This window comes from Podarcis cretensis, assembly GCF_951804945.1.
Source record: "Podarcis cretensis genome assembly, chromosome: 5".
Lineage (NCBI taxonomy): Eukaryota > Metazoa > Chordata > Lepidosauria > Squamata > Lacertidae > Podarcis > Podarcis cretensis.
In genome coordinates, this window is record NC_137174.1 from 61,413,271 (window position 1) to 61,433,654 (window position 20,384).

Genomic DNA, 20,384 nt, shown 5'->3' on the forward strand with positions numbered 1-20,384 from the left:
TTTATCAAAGAATATTTAAGCAACTTAAGTTTTCCTGTTAGCAAATAAACAAAACTTTTTAATGTGGACTCAAATTATATTTCTGGAAATATTTTAAAACATGCATCTATTTTTCATTCCCTACAGATTCTAAGGTCAATAACTAAGGGCTCTGAGCATGATTTAATGTATTTAAATTAGTAATGCAAAAAAGGAAAGAAATGCACTCAAGCTCATTACCATAAATTTCCTTGGAGGACATGCCTGACAGAAGTAAAACAGGAAAGAGTGGGAAAAGATATAATTAGTTTACAGAATAGACCTTGCAAGTACCCAACAGCCACAGCAGGGTATGCATGACCCTTGTAAACAGTGACTAAAGTCAGAGGCAACTATGAATTAATTCATTTCCAGCAATAAGAAACCACAACATCTCTAGTATTTCTCTAATTTTCAGAAGTCATGCACCCCTTCCAAATGAAATGGATCTGTCATGCCTTGTCCTCTACACACTGAAGCCTAGTTGATACACCTGACAAGATCCTATATGACACATGATTTTCCAAATACCTCCAGTTTTCAAAGCCAGCTCTAGTCTTTAGCTGTATGTTCACAAGGAGTGAATCATTATAGTAAAGGTAAAGGTACCCCTGCCCGTACGGGCCAGTCTTGACAGACTCTGGGGTTGTGCGCCCATCTCACTTAAGAGGCCAGGGGCCAGCGCTGTCCGGAGACACTTCCGGGTCACGTGGCCAGCGTGACATCGCTGCTCTGGCGAGCCAGAGCCGCACACGGAAACGCCGTTTACCTTCCCGCTGGTAAGCGGTCCCTATTTATCTACTTGCACCTGGAGGTGCTTTCGAACTGCTAGGTTGGCAGGCGCTGGGACCGAGCAGCGGGAGCGCACCCCGCCACAGGGATTCGAACCGCCGACCTTTCGATCGGCAAGTCCTAGGCGCTGAGGCTTTAACCCACAGCGCCACCTGCGTCCCAAGCCTACGGCACCCGGTATTCCCAGGCGGTCTCCCATCCAAGTACTAACCAGGCCTGACCCTGCTTAGCTTCCGAGATCAGACGAGATCGGGCGTGTTCAGGGTAGCATGGCCGTAGACAATCATTATAGCAGGTGTTAATTATCAATAACAGGGCTTATTGAGAAGGCAGTTGGGCCACAACTGGCCCCCGGGCCTTAGGTTGCCTACCCCTGCTCTAGAAGATAAGATTGCTTGCACAGGGGCAGTTTCATGGGGATGGTTTGACTATACACGTTTTTGTATATACGCTCTATAACCCCTGTGGAAGATGCATACTGTATACTGAAGATACTGAAGTCAAAATCTCTACCACATTTCTCACACTGATTTTATGTAGTTATCAAAAAGCATGGGTGACAGAATAGAACCCTATGCCATCCCAAAGGGTAACTCCCATAAGCGCTCCCCAGCACTGCCTTCTGAGAACTACCCAACAGGCTAAGTGGGACTGTAAAAGTTGTGTGTCCTGCATTTCCAATCCCACCAGGAGGATAGCATGGTTGATATTAAGTCATTGAGGGGTACTGGAAAATGAACAGGCGCACAGTGCCCCATGCTACCTTGCAACAAAGATGATCCACTAGTGTGACAAGAACATTTTCTGTAACAAACCAAGGCCTGAAGTCAGGTTGTCTCATTTAATCGAACCTAGAGCTAGCTGCCCAGCTACTCTCTGCTCTTATCACCATACCTAGACAATACACATTAAACTTGCCCATAATTGCCAGGATCTAAACTTTAGACTCTAAAGGTTCCAGGGAGGCTTTAGCTGTTGCCTAACTGTGGCTGTGTAAGGGGACCCAAAACCACATTTTCACTACAGGAGGAGATTAGAACCTGCCAAGTAGGACAAGGTTATAGATTGCAGCTTGCTGATCAGACTATTCCAAGGTTTTCACCTAGATAGTTGGAGCTCAATATCCGAAACAATTCAAAAAACCACTGTAAGATGAGGCCAAGGGCACCTCTAGTAATGAGTCTTAATAAACGGGTTCCTTAATGATGGATAAAATGTTTAGTTTACCCCTTTTTTAAGTTGTTGGTGTTAAAAGCCTATACAAGCAAGAAGACTTGGTCAATCATTGATAAATCTACCAAAACAAAATCCCCAAACTAAGCTTTTGTAGAATGTCTCAAGTGCCCTTCCTTAGCTGTTATATTCAAAGTGACTTATAGAAGAGAACTAAATAAAACCACACATACACACTACAAAACAAACACATTAGATACTCCTACATCAAAAGCCAGAGAGGATCAAGAATGTTTTCATGTGCTGTTCAAAATCAAACAGGGAGCATGTTCTATATTTGTGGTACATCACTAGAATGAAGCAAGGAAGTCTGTTTCTTCAGAAGAATTGCTGAAGCCCACAGACACAATCCAACACAGAATTTGACATATTTATGCTTCCTCTAATTCTTCATCTTTTACTTGCAACTTCACCAGGGTTATGGACAACAAGGAGAAATTTTTTCAGGATTTATATTAACCAGGTTGTTGAGATTGACTTCAATCGCAGTCAATAGCAATCTCTGGTTTGCATTATCTGTAGCTAAAGTTGGTGCCAACATAGGCCTTAGCAGAGAGACAAAAGAGAGGGGCTAAGGATGGGAGCATGTGACTCCCCCCTCTCTCCCAGACTCATTACCTAAGCTGTGCATGGTTTGCAAAGGCATAATAAATCAGAATAAAGCCTTGATTTGACAATTTTATATGAAAATCCAAACCAAAAAAAGCCCATAATGGCTATAAAAGCCCAAAGTAATAACTTACACATATATGCAGAAATGCAATAGCACTATATTTCATCCCATTTTTCTCCTAAGCTTATTTGCTCTTTTGGCATATATTCAGTCAGCTTGTAGTCTTTTATTGTTAAGCAATAAATAAGAAATGTGGTAACGAAGTGAAGAATTAGTGATTTTAGGGTGGGTGGGTGTGTTTTAAAATGTCTTAGCAACAGCTGCAATACTATTCTAAGCCCAGCAATTACCAACTACCATTGGCTGTTATTGGGCTATTTTCAAAAGCAATTAACACTTCCATTTTCTATAAGGAAACATATTGCTCATATATCCATATACATTAATAAACTAAGTGAAATTAAATGGTGAAGTTCCAAGCTAACATTTCCCAATAAACAAGACTAGCATTTGACTACTGTTGGGTCTACACAGCAAATGCAAGAGAAAAGGAGACTCTGAAAGTCTTTGCAACTTGGTGCGCTCCAGATGTTTTAGATCAGGCATGGCCAAACTTGGCCCTCCAGATGTTTTGGGACTACAGTTCCCATCATCCCTGACTACTGGTCCTGTTAGCTAGGGATGATGGGAGTTGTAGTCCCAAAACATCTAGAGGACCAAGTTTGGCCATGCCTGTTTTAAATGATAATTTCCATTAGCCCCAGCCAGCACAGAAGGCTGCTCTGCAAGGTGGTAGAAAATACGCTCTGTGAGTAATAAACTAGCATATCAGGGAGCAGGCTGAGCAAGAACCTCTTGCCCTGCTTCAAGTACAGACCAAGCCTAGCAGAGGAAATCAATTAAGACAACAGAAAATATGATGCTGCCTGGAAGCTAGACTGGCCAAAGAAATGCCATGCAAATACTTTTTAACATTATGAACCAATCTGTACTGTTTTCTTCTACAGTACCTGGTTCTTCAGATTATGCCAAAGCCATAATGACATGCTAAATCTATGGAGCCTTTATGAACACCCGAAGAACTTGATCAGATAAAACTGGGTATATATTTAAGGATCAAACTGGAGGGCAAAGTGAGATTACAACTGGCACAAAGAAGGAGCAGTAACATGGCATCATTAGAAACATTTTTAAAATGCCTTGCTATGATTCACAATGCAAAAGGAACCCTGGCTAAAGAAGTAGCAGAATAAACATTAATGTGCAGACTACAAAAGGGAAAGAGACAGGACTCCCATAATTGTACCTTTCTTGGTCATGTAGGTCATGCTGTTGGCTATAGCAGCTGTCTTGTGCTTGGAATCCATGAATGTAAATCTAGCATAATCATCCACAAAGAAATTATCTGCAAGAAAAATATTAACTCATCAACAATCACCACTTTAAATCAAATTCTATTAATTTTATTTTAAAAAGAAAATTACCCTCTTTGGTAGCAAATTCCCAATAAAATGTTCCTACAGGGTATGTTCCTAAATAATTCATCGTAGAATTTGGACAAGGACAGAGATGAGCAAAGGCTAAGAATGATAAAGCATAAGCAAGAACAGCTGCAAGGTCAAGGAACAGGGGCTAGGAGTGAGAAAGGGCAGAAAACCACCCAATAAAAGTACGGAGCCCTTGTATTTCTCCAATACAAAATGCCTGAAAACTTTCAAACTCTTAAACAACATTTACCAGTATACCTGAAGGAGCATCTCCACCCCCATCATTCTGCCTGGACACCGAGATCCAGCACCAAGGGCCTTCTGGCAGTTCCCTCACCGCGAGAAGCCAAGTTACAGGGAACCAGGCAGAGGGCCTTCTTAGTAGCGGCACCTGCCCTGTGGAACGCCCTCCCATCAGATGCCAAAGAGATAAACAACTATCTGACATTTAGAAGACATCTGAAGGCAGCCCAGTTCAGGGAGGTTTTTAAATGACTGATGTTTTAGTGTGTTTTTAATCTTTGTTGGAAGCTGCCCAGAGTGGCTAGGGAAACCCAGCCAAATGTGTGGGGTATAAATAAATAAATAAATAAATAAATAAATAAATAAATTGTTTGTTTGTTTGTTTGTTTGTTATTATTTAAATACAATGCTTGAATACAGTGTTGTCTGCAGGAGGCTTCAGCTAGTGAATTCCTTCGTCTCCCCTCCTACTCTGCCACATCCATGAGGAGGAGACTGGAAACATTTATTTGCTTCTGTTTTAAGATTAGAATAATTGTATTTTTTATTTGTCTTGACCAACCACAGTCTAAGCTAACTGCAGTTTGTCCAAGTTTGGACAAAACAACAAACTGCACACTTAGTTTAACATGGAAGTGGGTATTTCTGAACAGCTTGTGGTCATGCCAGAAATGGGGAGAGGGGGGAGTACAAACTAGTGTCCAAATCAGATCTTATTGTCCACTAACAAGTTATTGTTGTTGTTATTAAAATTTTGTATGGATTCAACAGCAAGTGTGCCTTACTAGTTGCGGTTAAATCTAGGTACTCTCTGTCAGACATCAAGATCCGTGAGTTGATTCTTGGCACAACATTAGGCTGGTTCATGATATATTCAACCACATCTTGATCATTTGATAATTCACCCTGAAAAAGAAAGAAAAAATCAGATCTAATATCCTCAAACAAACAAAAAGCATGTTTTGGAACTGGTCTGAAAATCAGAATAATATTGAGAAGTCAAATCATTTTTTAAAATTTTAGTTTTATTCCTTGTTCTCTCAGAACCTCCCCTTCAAAGAGGTCATTTAAAGACACAGTAGCATCTCAATATTTTGCAAGATGTTAAATTGCTTCTTATGTGCAACCCTTTGGATTTTTACAATTCTTGGAACAGCAGAACTGTGACATAGTAGGTTCCTCTGTGGCAATGAGGGGCTGCCATATGGGAAAAGTAAACCTACAGCCTGCTTAGAAGCACAAAACTAGCTGCACAGCTCTTTGAATCTTAGCCATCATCTTTAAGCACCGAAGAGGTCTTTGAAATCCCAGACTACAAGCAACATGGCTTACCAAATACACAGCCCTCTGGAAAAAGCTGGTGGTTTCTAGTATTTTATGCATTGTCACAGTTTCTAGTTCATCGGGATCTAGTTGTTCCTTTTGAAAGGGCATTCCGTTGAAAAGCACAATAGGTAAGGGCCCCACACCTGTCTGTTCATAATAGCCACGTCCTTCCTGAAATGTACAAAAGATACAAATAAGATTTTTTTCTTTCTGCCTCTACTGACTTTATCTATTGCAACATAGTCCATATTTCCAAAACAACCTATGCGAAAGCAGGTTATGGGGGGTAAATACTGCTGTAACTGGCCCAGAAAATCCTGTTGGCACCTCTGATCACTCCAATGAATAGCTTGGCAGAAATTTTATTCCACAAAAAGAGTTATGGGGTTTGAAATCGGATAAGCCAGACACATGAATGCCTTACCTTCCTATTGTGATCATAAGCAGAATCAACTCCTAAGATGCTGTTCACTTCTACATAAGGATACTGCTTCTCAAGAACACTAACCACATGCTCCACCTTGAGTTTTTCTCCTGTATTTACTTTGTTGTATATCTGTCAAGAAAACATTGACACATGCACAGTTAAAAACATTACCTCTTCTCCTTACACTTCAGAGGATCATCTATAAATCAGCTGTTCTCTCAATTTCACTTTGCCTGCCCTTATGTATCAAACTCCCTCCAGGAAGACCTCAGCAGTGCCTCTTCTCTCTTTCTACTAACCCAATTTCAAAACCCACATTATCCATGAAGCGTTTGGCTTAGTCTTTTTGTCCCATCATCCCCAGGCCTAAGGTAAACAAAAGTGACAAAAGTAGCAGCCTCATTTTTTGCTCACGTGCAGTGTTTTATAGAGCAACATAATATCACTACAGCCCAACACTTGGTGTAGGCTAGACCTGCAAAGCTGATGTCTGCAGGAAAATAATTATACATATCATACAGTATAGATAGATGGCTGTATGCATGCATGCATGCATTACAAACTGCTTTGGTTATCTATTTTACAAGGTCTTACAGTGAAAAGTTTCTCATGAGTTCTCCCAATATCTTTATTTTCCCAAGATGTTTAAGTGCCCAGCAGAATGTCATGAGGGGAAGTAAATTACTGATGGTGGCATGGATGAGCCTCTAAAAAAGGCCGATCACCATTATGAATCAACTTTGTTAAGAGCGAGTTGAAGGCTAAAATCAAACTGCAGGGACAACAGGAAAGGGAAGACAGCACATGGTACACAATGTAGGGCAGGAAGGATGGAGGAATCCACTCTTACCCACTCCCCCCCCCAAAAAAAAACACATACAAGCCTTGGCCAAGAGACAAGTATGACTGTGACAACAAGCTCTCAATTGCACAGGTACATCAGCAATAAGGTAGAGGGACCAGGGTGGAGACAGGAGCAAGGGAAGGGCAGCATTAAAAGCCTCATTGTGGGGCCTAGCATGATTTATATTCTGCCCCCCTATCTTCCAATCCCATGCTGCCATCACTATAGTTACAGGATTAGGAGAAGATGTGAAAATGCACAACAGTGTACCAGATCGTTCCTCACCTTACCTTTCTATTACATTTACATCAGGAATGCACAAGAGGGAGCAGATGTAACTTCGATTTTACAGCTTAACTTGGAGAACAGTGCAGTGGGAGAAAAGTGGCTTTGGCAAGAAAAGTTATCCTTCCAGGAAAGAGATGGTCAAGAACTCACAACAGAACCTGCCCTCATATCACTGACAGCAAGTACATTACCACTTTCATAATCATTAACCCAAATATTCTGAAAAGGCAAACTGCTGCAACAAGAAGTGTCTCTTCTTGTTGCAACAGCCTCAAGGCTGACATAAACAAATACAGCTGCATTAATTCTCTCCAAAACACTCACAGATATAACCGTCTGGAAGGCAAAATTATTATCAACTTCTTGCGCAACGTAATTGTAGGCTCGAAGGAGGGCGACCCCAGCATCTTGTAAACCATCAACATCTTCAGAGTCATTAACCACAAAAACCAGTCCAATCCTATTAATGAAAGAAAAGAAAACAGACTAAAATCCAAATCAGATATTCAAAAGCACAGCATCTGCAGCGGAAATGTTTAGGTTTGTGAACACGAGTGACACTGACCACCACTGAATACTACCGATCCTTTATCAGTGGTTGAAGGGATGTAGGAATGAGTTGTCAGATTGTGCTCTTTCCCCTGCAACCCCTTCCTCTCTTGATGCACAAACTAGCCAAGGTTAATGCTAACCAGGGTTCAATCCTAACCAGACAATGGAACTAACATCAAACTCTGATTTCAAATCCCGAGTTAGGAGCCAGACCAGATTAGCATTAACCATGGCTGACATTGGTGCAGACATGGAATGAGCCATGAATCTGGCTGGTGTGAAAAAGTCATACATGAGGAAGAGGCATTGTGGTACACAGTCATATAATGTTACATCTGCATCATTCCTCCCTGTCTGTGGTATTTCACATGTGTGCAAAACTCACATCATAGGCATAAGCATGTGCCCCGTATCAGATTTCCCACAGCCCCTTGGTACAAACCAGGACCTCCAGATACCTCCCATATGTGATCAGACCCAAAAGGCTCCTCTCTCATACAGTTAGGAATAAGAGGTAGTGGAGATGGCTGCTCAAGAAAAACTCCCATCATGCCAAATATGTACTTTTCATAGGTTCGGAAAGGTGATCAGCTGTGAACATTAAAGGTAAAGGTAAAGGGACCCCTGACCATTAGGTCCAGTCGTGGCCGACTCTGGGGTTGCGGCGCTCATCTCGCTTTACTGGCTGAGGGAGCTGGCGCACAGCTTCTGGGTCACGTGGCCAGCATGACTAAGCCACTTCTGGCAAACCAGAGCAGCGCACAGAAACGCCGTTTACCTTCCCGCCGGAGCGGTACCTATTTATCTAATTGCACTCTGACGTGCTTTCGAACTGCTAGGTTGGCAGGAGCAGGGACCGAGCAACAGGAGCTCACCCCATTGCGGAGATTTGAACCTCCGACCTTCTGATTGGCAAGCCCAAGAGGCTCAGTGGTTTAACCCACAGCGCCACCCGCGTCCCTGTAGCTGTGAACATTACTCAGCTTCAAAAATAAAATTCTAAGTTCCACACACAGAGAAACTGCAGCATTACCTCAATGGTATGTGGTTACTAAGGAACATTTCAGCCACGCTAAGCAACTCCGCCGAGCTCTCATGGGACGGGTCTACGATGAGCACCTGAAAGTCATAGCAAAGTAGGGATTCAGATGCCATTACATCACTTCAGAAGGACTAGAACTATGTTTCACAATTTTAATTTTAAATATGCTTTAGATCTCTCTATGGATTGCTGATGACTTAGTTTTGACTTTACAGGAGCCAGAATCTAGTACCAAAAGGGTACTGGAACTGATTCAAGAATTTGGACAGGTAGCAGGCTTTAAGTTGAACAAAATGAAAACTAAGGTCTCAGAGAAAAATTTAACTGTGAATGAGAGAGAGAAGTTCCAGGAGGAGACAGGATTAACATTGGTCAAGAAAGTGAAATATTTAGGGGTTAACATGACTGCCAAGAATGTGAATCTGTTTAAGGATAATTATGAAAAATGTTGGATTGAAGTGAAAAAAGTCTTAGAAATATGGTCAAATTTGAAGCTATCATTGCTAGGTTGAATTGCTGCGATAAAAATGGATGTATTGCCCAAGGATGTTGTTCTTGTTTCAAACATTGCAAATTATAGACAAGATGGACTGTTTCAAGAAGTGGCAGAGAGATATTTCCAGATTTGTCTGGCAGGGCAAGAAGCCTCGAATAAAATTTAAGATATTAACTGATGCTGAAGAAAGAGGTGGATTTGCCCTGCCAGACCTTAAACTTTACTATGAATCAGCTGCTTTTTGCTGGTTGAAAGAATGGCTGCTTCTTGAAAACACTGATGTGCTGGATTTAGAAGGTTTTAATAATGTATTTGGTTGGCATGCATATTTGTGGTATGATAAGGTAAAAGCACATAAAGCGTTTAAAAACCATATTGTTAGAAAAGCACTGTTTAATGTTTGGATAAGATATAAGGATTTGTTAGAAAATAAAACCCCAAGATGGTTGTCACCAATGGAAGCGAAGGCACAGAAAAAACTCAATATGGAGGCCAAATGGCCGAAATATTGGGAAATTTTGGAACAAGATGGAGACAGAGTAAAACTGCAGAGTTTTGAAAAATTAAAAAACAAAGTGCGAGATTGGCTCCATTATTACCAAATAATGGAGGCATATAATTTGGACAAAAAAGTTGGCTTCCAGGTGGAAAAATCAAAATTGGAAACAGAATTGCTAGATCCCAAAATTAAGAATTTGTCAAGAATGTATAACTTGCTGTTGAAATGGAACACTCAGGATGAAACGGTGAAATCTGCTATGATTAAATGGGCACAAGATGTTGGACATAACATTATGATGGCTGACTGGGAGCAGTTATGGACCACAGGTATGAAATTTACGGCATGTAATGCCCTAAGAGAGAATTTAATGAAAATGATTTATAGGTGGTACATGACACCAGTCAAGCTTGCAAAAATTTACCATTTGCCCGAAAATAAATGTTGGAAATGTAATGAGACTGAAGGTACATTCTTTCACCTTTGGTGGACATGCCCAAGAATTAAGACATTCTGTGAGATGATTTATAATGAAATGAAAAAGGTATTTAAATATACCTTTCTGAAGAAACCAGAGGCCTTTCTCCTGGGCATGGTTGGCCAATTGGTGCCAAAGAAGGACAGAACTTTCTTTATGTATGCAACAACAGCAGCAAGAATACTCATCGCGAAGTATTGGAAGACACAAGATTTACCCACCCGGGAAGAATGGCAGATGAAGCTGATGGACTATATGGAACTGGCGGAAATGACTGGCAGAATCCGTGACCAGGGACAAGAGTCGGTGGAAGAAGATTGGAAAAAGTTTAAAGATTATTTACAGAAATATTGTAAAATTAATGAATGTTAGAAAAATGATGGAATGAAGTTATATGGCTTTAGCAGAAATGTTATAAGGAATTAGGTGCAGACAGATTGTAAATGTATTAAAGGGAAAAAACAAGGTTAGACTATGTTAAGATAAATTACAGGACAGAAAACCAGAGGAAGATGGAAAGGAATTGCTGAAACAGTTAATTGAAGTGGAATACAAAAAGGGAGGTGTGAGGAGGTCGCAGAAACAAGTGAACGAAAGTTATGATATCGAAATTAATGGATGTGTTTTTAATTGTTTTTGTTTTGTTAGGTAGATTAAATGTTTTAGGGTTTGGGGTCTGTGGTGTTTTTGTTTTTGTTTTTGTATTGTATTGTATTGTATTGTATTGTATTGTTTAATTCTTTTTCTTTCCTTTTGTAATCTTTAAACTGCTAATAAATATTTTTTTAAAAAATAGATCTCTCTATGGATTCTTATTTGTATGGGTTTTTTATATTGGAACAGATATACTAAGCTAAATATATAGGATTATCTTAATTTTAGTGGAAAACTTATAATAGAAATTAATTAAAACATTGCATACAAATAAAATCTTTTGTTGCCCAACTCTGGAAATCTTAGAGTGACGTTCATAGACCAAAATAAGATACCACTTACAAAATTATGGAAGTTTTTCCTTATTTGTCTGATTACACCAGGGAAAGTAGGGCGCAGCAGCTCCTGGACACTGGAAGGCCACAAATTGTATCTGCTGTCAACTTCAAGATTATTGATCCACTAAAAAGAAAAGAAAGTCAAACAAGATAAATTAAAAATACTTGTTGCTTGGATGATTAGAACTTATTTCAATTTAGGGCCACTATTTAGCAATTCAATTGCAGTGGAAGTAACTGAACTGTATGGATTCGTATGTTGAACTAAAATAAGGTTCAAGACTTGCCTCAAAGAATTTACACTTCAGTAAAACATGTGCACAAGTGTTCCAGGATATATAACATACTGTGAATGATTTTTTTTTTACTGATCGATGGAAATCTCACCCCACATACTCACTGAAATAGCAGCACTTCTGATATCTACAGCATAGTCAGAGTCCGATGGCTGGATGTTCAGCTTTAACACATTGTGCATGGAAAGGCCAACAATTCCCAAACTATGCAGCCCTTCCATAACACGAGCTTCGTTCCTCAAGACATCAAACAAACTAGAAAGAGCACAGATCAGATAAAACTTTAGAACGCCACCGGCTGATAATACTGTAGCATTTTATACTGCTATACTGTAACCTAAGTTAAGAAGAATTTGAAGAGTTCATACCTAAATATGTCCTGTGTGTCTAGATCTATGTGCAGCCCATTGATGAACAGAGCAGAATCCCCGGATTGTAAACCTAAGGTTCCTTTGAAGTACTGTGGAAAAAGTGCAACAAAGACATTAATAGACTTTTTTAAATACAAGACTTGAATAATACATAACTTTAGATCAAATCTTTTCAAAGATGTGCATTTAAAATGTTAACTGATCCCAGAAATGGAAATTCAGTTGGTCCTGCCTTGACAGCAAATCAGCTATCAGTATTAATCTAATGCAGCACAGAGTGTGGATTATCTTATGATAAAAATAGAATGATGAGGTATTAATAGAGTCTGGATGAGGAGGTTTCCCTTTACCTGTATTCATGCTCTGTCAATAGCAGGGCTCACCTACCAATGAAGTTTCAACTGAACTGGAGTAGCCAAGTACAGGTGGATCCATGCAAAATGGTTGCTGCCTGTATTCATTGGCTTCTAAGTAACTCCAAGTTAATCCAGGCCTCTCTGTTGCACAAACCTGGAGCTGGTGCCACTGAACTAAACTATTTTCCTACCCATCATACCTTGCACCCTGCCTGGCACAAGCAGAGAGAGACTCCAGATGCTATTGTAGTACCTGTTAAGCCCTGCTGCCAACCACCAGGGGTTTGGATTGCATGCTAAATAAGGCCTGTTGACTGCCCATTCTTTGATGATCTGGAGCAATTACAAGCTGTGCTCCCATTTCAATTACTACTCTTCTTTATAGCATCCAAAGTTCTATGTAGACATGGGGAAGTAAAATGGATTAACTACTTACTTGTCCTCAAGCAATCTGCCTACACACTTGACCAATCAATAAATTTAACAAAGTGGTTTTATCATACTCTAGAATCATGTTAGCCATTTTAAGGAATATTGAGGTATGATATATGGCTGATATATGATATGGTGGTGGCAGCTTACTAGCTGAAAGTTTAACAGAAACTGATGTAAAAGGGATGTAAAAGGAATAAAGTCAGTGTACCATAAGCAAAATATAAAGGCCACTATCAGTGGCCATCATTTGCATTCAAGCCCAGATGAAATCAAAATGTGTGCACAAAGCTGTCAGAGGTCACCTCTGGGGGCTATATCAAACAAAGAAAAATAATCTTACCAAAGTTACTTCTCTCACTTCAACCAACCTACCCTCAAGACTGAGATTCATATATAATACTAATAAGCATTTTCTTTTGTGCCATTCAGTCCTCAATGTAGTTTTAGAGCAATCTAGGTTGCAATCCTATACCCACTTATTTAGTGGGGCTTACTTTTAGGTAAACATGTCTGGGATTGCACTGTTAAAACCTGTTATGCTGATCTGTTAAGTGGTATTTGTATTCTGATATCTGAACAACATTCTGCCCCACTGTTTCTTTTCTAATTGTTGTGACAACCCAGTTCCTCTGAGGTAATTCTTTTCTAGAATGGGACTCTTCTGGGAGCTTGTTAAGACAGCATTCCTGATATTTTGCACATTCACCCTGACATTTCTTACAGTAAATAGATATGCAGATAGATACATTATTCCCTTACAGAGAAAGTTAAACAGATATTATGCAGCAGATTCAATTACACTGTGATTTCAGTCTTAAACAGAGATAAAGAAGTCAATTGAGGGGATTGTACCGCTCCTGCTGTGCCAATTGTTAAAGTTTCTATTTGTTTAATCCCCAGAACACATCACAGAAGCCACTAAGTTTCAAGTTTGACACGCAGTGGGACTTATTCAAAAGCAAGGCAAAACCCAAAAGGCCAAGTTCTCCTTGAGTAACTGCTTGTGACTATTCCCTGGGAAATATCTAGGTAAAACCAGTTAAGAGCCACTTGGCTCATAGTTTCTGAGCTTGTGGAATATAAACCTTGCACAGAAAAGTGTTAGGGTTCACTGGAACAAACTCCCTCAGAAGGTAGTGGACTCTTCTTCGCGGGAGGATTTTAAGTAGAGGTTGGATGGCCATCTGTCCTAGATGCTTTAGATGAGATTCCTGCATTGCAGGGGGTTAGACTAGATGACTCTTGGTGCCCCTTCCAACTCTACAATTCTGTGGTTCTATGATATGATGAAGAACCTTTCTTCCAAATTCTGCCCTAGGCTGTAGCTAGTACAACAGTACAACCAGAAACCAACAAAACATTCTGGACATTCTGGAAGAAGAACAGCATTTCAAAGTATTTAGAGCTCGATAAAATGTACTTTTTAAATACAGAGAGGCAGTGTGGCTTAATGGCTAGTGTCAGCCCAGGAGACCTGGGTTCAAATCCCTATTTTGCCAAGAGGCTCCAATACAATAAGGCTCCATACAATTACCTTTTGGTTCTCTTCAATTTCTGATCTGAGTTCTGAAGAAACAACTGTTTTTGTTATTGCCCTACAGAAACCAAAAGAGTCACATGTTATCATTAATTGCCTGTCCTACCTCTTCTTTTGTTTTTATATCTGTTCCACTCCAACATGTCCAACTAGGGCATACAATTGTTACCAGTAAGCAGATATTGGAAATCATACAGTACAGAAAATATTGCAACTGCAAGGACAACAATTAATCTATTTCATTTAAGCTCTCTAGTGCAATCAATGGGGGGGGGGGGACTCCACATATTAAACCCTACAAAGTTTGACATCTTCAAAATTTGTGCCTAAAATGGTTGCACAAGAATTAAGTGCTTTCAGCTTTTAAATCCAAAAGGACACATACCAGGAGGAAGTTATTATCCCTTAAAAGAGATAGGTAATCTGAGCCAACTATGAACTTAACATCTCTTATTTAATAGAAAACACTAATATGCACTTAAGATTACAAATGCTGTAGTACCGATGATGCAGAAATACTGACTTTTCTGATACAGCCTGCCCCCCTCACTGAAGATATGATCAGTGCAGGTTGTTGTTGGCTGTATAGCTGCCCGGTTATGTCTTTCCTGCCCCCGTTGCTCACAAACCGATTATGAATGGTTTTCTTATTCCTGGCTGAACGCAGGCATTTTCTCCACCTCCAGCACCTTTCTGTATATGTGAATTCTTTCTGCTGTCAAATTGTCTCTACTTTATCAGAGAAACACCCTGCATTTTCATTGAACTTCCAAGGTGGCCAAATTTAATATTTTCAAATATGCAAGGGGTATTTCACTGCCAATTCATACTAAAGTTTTCAAGGTATTAGGAGCAAAATTATAGCAGAGATGTTGAAAAGCAAGTTTTCCCTTTTTAAATGATCTAATTCCACAATTGCTTGTTGCCAAACTATCAGTTAGCTGGTGGAAGCTGGATGGACCACACTGGGGCAACCATTTCCCCACAAGTAAGGGGGCCAAAGTAGTTTGTTTCCGTTTCAACAACCAGGATCCCCAATCTACTCCGAGATCTTTGATCACTTTCACCAAAGTAAACAGCACAATAATTTACATTTGCTTAGCAGCAGCAGCAGGAATTACCTACCTAGCCTTTGTGGGAAAATTCTGACTTAGATCTTTCATGACCATCAAAGCATCCACCGTAGGAGCAGCCAGAATACGGGCAGCAGTTTGGAAGCTCAGATCTAAAATTGAAAATAGTTTAATCATAAGGCAGTCCTCCAAACCTGGAACATTATAAAGCTTAACTCTGCTAGGTGCCAAGATCAGCCTAATCTCTTGAAGCTCTTAAACACCCAATTATTCCTCTCACACACTTTAATGAAATTGCTCACATGGCTGAAGCAGAGTTCATGCGTAAGGGCATCCCTGGATCAAGCTAGCGCATCCACCAATGTTCTGTTCTTAGCAGAGTACACAATTCATACAACTGGATATAATGCTGAGAAGCATTCACCAGTTGAAAATGAATCAGAAGGATTCGGGAATTTTACCACGCAGGTTTACACAGAAGAAAACGCCACTGCATCCAATGGGGCTTACTCCCAAGTGTGTTCAGGATTGCAGTCTTTTGCCACCTTATATATAATGCAACTATGAGCCGTAATTATAATGCAGCTGCGAAGAATGCAACTGGCAAAAAAAGAAAGAAGAGGCACTGAAATAAGAAGAATGCAAAAGGAGGAACTTGTTTGCTTAATGCCAACTAACAGAGCAATCCAAAGCCCTAGCAGGCAGTGTCAGGGTTGTGTTGTCACCGCACTGGCAGCCTTCTTGCTCCTGCTGGCCACAGCAGAAGAGGCAGGCAAATCACTGTGGCAGCCTGGAGCTGGTGCAATGATTTGGCTCAAAGACATCACAAGGCAGCAGTGAGGTCTGCTTGGGATCCAGCAGTGACAGTCATGGGGCTGGCTCAGTCCCTTCCCTAGAACACCCCATTATAGGGGCTTTCCATGAGCTAACACCAGGTGGAATGAGGAGCTGGGAGTTGATGCTGGCATCACTCTGTGGGTAGAGGGGCACCTTCATCTAATCAAAGTCCATCCCAGCCAGGCACAATGGGGTTTTGGATTGAAGACACAGAAGATGAACTCCAGGTGAATGCTGTTAGGGGCAAAGTTTTCTTCTTCAAAGTATGCAGAAGAGCTGAAGCAGTTTGCAGAAATATTGTACCTATCTGGCACCATGAGGAAACTACTTCAGCTATTCTATGTAATTCAAAAGTTTAAGATGGTTGCTGAAGAAGGAACCTGTGCTTTGAAATATGCTGGCATGTAAAAAATGCAACTGCATTCAACTCAATGCTTCGCACAAAGGGAAAATGCCTTGGGGTGGTGCTGATGGAAAGTGTCTTCGTGCTTCTATCTGTTCCAGGAACGGTTGCATTTATGGATGCTTCTGCTGACACAGGAGCACTTCATAACGAAGTCATAATAAATTTATTTTAGTGTGTGTATATAAGGACTTAAGTGCAGCGTAAGAGCTCCTAGGAAGTTGAAGTTCACATTTCAGATTTGCAGGAGAGGGGTCTAACATGGATACTTACCTTGTAATTGCCACACTTTTAAGGGCGCCATTTCATTGGTGCTTTCAACAAGATGTTTTCTTAGTTCTTTCAGTTCTTCTTTCAAACTGGGGTGCAACTGCCTGGAATAAAAAATGAATTAAGGAAACCTATTTTATTAAAGGTAAAGGAACCCCTGACCATTAGCGGATGACCCTGGGGTTGCACGCTCATCTCGCTCTATAGGCTGAGGGAGCCAGTGTTTGTCCGCAGACAGCTTCCAGTCATGTGGCCAGCATGACTAAGCCGCTTCTGGCGAACCAGAGAAGCACGGAAATGCTGTTTACCTTCCCGCACAACTGCCCTTAATAGATGTGGATTTGGGTCCCTTTTCTTAATATTTTGTAGGCTTTAGTCGGAAAATGCAGCTAAAAGTAACAGAGGAAGCTGCTGTATACAGTTTAGTTGGCCCATCTAGCTCAAGATTGCCAACACTGAATGGCAGCAGCTCTCCAGGGTTTCAGGTAGAAGTCCTTCCCATCCTCACCTGCTGATGCCGGGACCAAACTTGGGACCTTTCACAAGCAAAACGTGTGCACTATTACGGAGCCCCCTCCCTGCAATGTTCTTTATGTATTTCCTTGCAAGTCGTTTCTGGAATGCTTTAGGTGGAAAAGCCAAGGAAAATGAACACGTTTGTCAAGAGTATGACGTACCTCAGTTTTCCAAATAGAAATCCCTGCACTTCATCAATGGGGTCATTTTCACCTATTACGGTTGCATTCACATCTGCACCTATAGAAACATGAAAAAACTCCTGGTTATGATACCATTTAGGAAATGATCAGTCATAAAGAGTCTGACAAGCTTTGCAAGCCTTCAGCACACAATATTAGCACTGCAGACAGCCATGACAGCAAGCACATCTTGTTTCTAAGATAAGTAGACAATTGCTGCAATTTCTTACAACAGGCACCAAAGTGTAATGGGGTTATTCCCTGGTGAGGGGGGAACAGTGACATTCCTTGACACTCATTTCCTTCTGTCAACCAGTGAATAATCTGGTGCTGCTCTCCACTGCCACTGTGAAGAGTCTCAGAGTGAGACTCTCCTCACTCTGGCTCCAGAGGGAGCAAACATCAAACACTTTTTTCTAAAGAAGTGGCTTGTTGCACAAAAAAGGACAGAACGATGATGACACTCCTCATTCTGCCTCTGCATGTTTTTACTTAGTAGCCAACACCATGCTAGTAGCATTTGAAGCCAGCAAACTGGTGGAAGGGAGGGATTAACACAAAGTAGGATATACAAAACACAGATAAAAATTATAATGGTTTTTCCTTCATTTAGAAAATGTGCTACTTTTCATGCACCACAGCTTATTATCATAAAAAAGGATCTGCAGGAGTAAATTAAACATGTGTGTAAGAGGTTAGGCAGCTTTGCAAGGAAAGCAGAAGATGAAGAATGAAGTGTGAGGCAAGACCCTGAAACTGGGTCCTGAGGGGAAATTGGGTACATAGATTGCTAACAGCCAGGGAGAGAGCAAGTCCAGACAAGCTTCCCACTCCAGCTTGAACTGGTAACCTACACAATCCTGCCACGTCAAGGGAAGCTAATGGGTTGCCTGGGCAAGTTGCCTCATCCTAAAGTACATCAATATATGCATGAACCTTCCAGTCCTTAAGAGTATCAATCCAAAGGTTGCCTAATCTAGCTTCAGCAGCTCCTGTCAACGTGCAATCAATTCCAGAGTGATTGCTACTCAGTGGGTTTTCATTTATTGTTATTTAGCTTGTTACAAGCCATTTTGAGCAGAATTTCCTTGTGGAAAGGTTGTATATAAATAAATACGAATGATTCAGATTACTGCAGCGTATTGCTAATATACCCTGAAAAAGTGATTCAATTCTAAATAGAATAACAGCGAGAGCATATGAAGAGAATTTTAAAAACAACTTTGGAACATATGCCAGTTCATGGTGGAACCATCACTGCTCTTAAGGTAGGAATTCACCTTTCACCTGGGTATCATCCTTGGCCTTATATTCTGTGCTTTTAATGGCCAGCTCCACACCATAGCCTGACAGGTAGACTCTTTCTTTGCTTGGATTCTACAAGAGAGAAAGGAGTAAAGGCAAGGTAACATGGGCACAAGAAGACATTTGCTAGGTTTATCTCTCCCAACTTTGCCAGACCATAATCACAGGCAGCTGGACCATCCTGATTTAAACTTGGAACAAGTGCCCAGCTGTGTTGCAGCTCAGCTATAAACACCCACCCACCCTCTCTGTGATAAGAAAGTTGCAGTCCAATTCAGAACTCCAGCTGGTAGGAGGATGACAAATGTAGCTTCCATCTAAGAAGCTCTTGTAGTGATTCCTGCTGTCTTGGCAATGCTTCTCATGCTGGCATTTACATATCTGGAACCTCAAATTTCATTGCACATTGCCACAAAAGTCATAAGGGGCAGTAAGACTATAAAAAGAACTGTAACCAGAAATATCCTGAATCTATTACCTCTTCAAACTGAGACCTAACAGCTTCTAGATCTTTAAAACAGTGAGTCTAGATTCAGCTTCACAGTTGTCTTGTACGAACAGAGGAATAAATCTTTGAATATAATCAGAAAAGATAACCCCTCTTCAAAACACACAAATGTTGCAATATTGAAAGCAATCAAAAACTGGCAATATGGTTTATATAAAAACACACACGATTTTAGAACTCAATGCAAAATATTCTTGAAGTGGCACCTAAATAACTAATATTGCTCCTGAAAAATACTGGAAATCATGTGGACTTTCCTAAAATTGTTTTAGTACTTACAGCGATGTAATGCCTAAGAATGTAGATGATTTCTCCAGCATTGACTTTTGATACAAGTAGTCTGTGAAATCTAGACATCTCCTCAGAGCCAATCTCAGCATACAAGATTACCACAGGACTTTCGGGGTCTGAGACTGGGTATTTGTGGTCGCCTTTGAATATAAAAGGCTTTGGCCTGGAACAAGACGAACACCCCAATATAAATACTGTATTTAAACAAGATTAGATAATGCTTATGACTACACTGAACATATAGAAGAGACATAAATAGGTAACTATGACAGTCCTTATTCCAATGCTTGAATCATTAAATGTGATTCATGAAGAATTAAAATAAGATTTCCATATGGAAATCCCAGCACTTTATTGCTCTGCTTCTCACGATTGTGGAACTGAATAAATTCCTAAAATGTTGTAACTTTCAAAGCTATGGCAAATGGAACTGAACAGTATGCATTTTATAATTGTAATAGTTTTATCTATTTGTATCTTTGTTGTAATCTATTGTTGTAACCCACCCCAGAATCTTATGATTGCATCCCACTCTGGGACCTTACGTCCAAAGTAGCAACATGTTAAGATTGTAATCAATCATTTAATCAGAATATTTATAAATCACCAACTCATAAAAAATAGCAAAGCTGTGTACAATAACATTATTTAAACATCATGAAACTATGAAATCA

The 20,384-nt window shown here is 40.4% G+C and overlaps 1 protein-coding gene across 2 annotated transcripts in view; it reads right to left on the reverse strand.

The window, feature by feature from the left end:
* Positions 1–20,384, reverse strand: part of UGGT1 (UDP-glucose glycoprotein glucosyltransferase 1) — a 46,034-nt gene that overhangs the window by 20,528 nt on the left and 5,122 nt on the right. The window contains exons 6-21 of one of the 2 annotated variants that reach the window (XM_079978671.1): positions 19,699–19,873; positions 18,887–18,983; positions 17,586–17,664; positions 16,912–17,012; positions 15,451–15,550; positions 14,323–14,383; positions 11,995–12,086; positions 11,731–11,881; positions 11,335–11,454; positions 8,857–8,942; positions 7,596–7,731; positions 6,137–6,268; positions 5,719–5,883; positions 5,172–5,292; positions 3,963–4,061; positions 220–243 (exon numbers count right to left, since the gene is read on the reverse strand). In XM_079978671.1, the coding sequence (XP_079834797.1) occupies positions 220–243; positions 3,963–4,061; positions 5,172–5,292; positions 5,719–5,883; positions 6,137–6,268; positions 7,596–7,731; positions 8,857–8,942; positions 11,335–11,454; positions 11,731–11,881; positions 11,995–12,086; positions 14,323–14,383; positions 15,451–15,550; positions 16,912–17,012; positions 17,586–17,664; positions 18,887–18,983; positions 19,699–19,873 (1,739 nt within the window). The remainder of the gene's footprint in view (positions 1–219; positions 244–3,962; positions 4,062–5,171; positions 5,293–5,718; positions 5,884–6,136; positions 6,269–7,595; positions 7,732–8,856; positions 8,943–11,334; positions 11,455–11,730; positions 11,882–11,994; positions 12,087–14,322; positions 14,384–15,450; positions 15,551–16,911; positions 17,013–17,585; positions 17,665–18,886; positions 18,984–19,698; positions 19,874–20,384) is intronic. The other variant, XM_079978672.1, reaches the window with a different exon arrangement.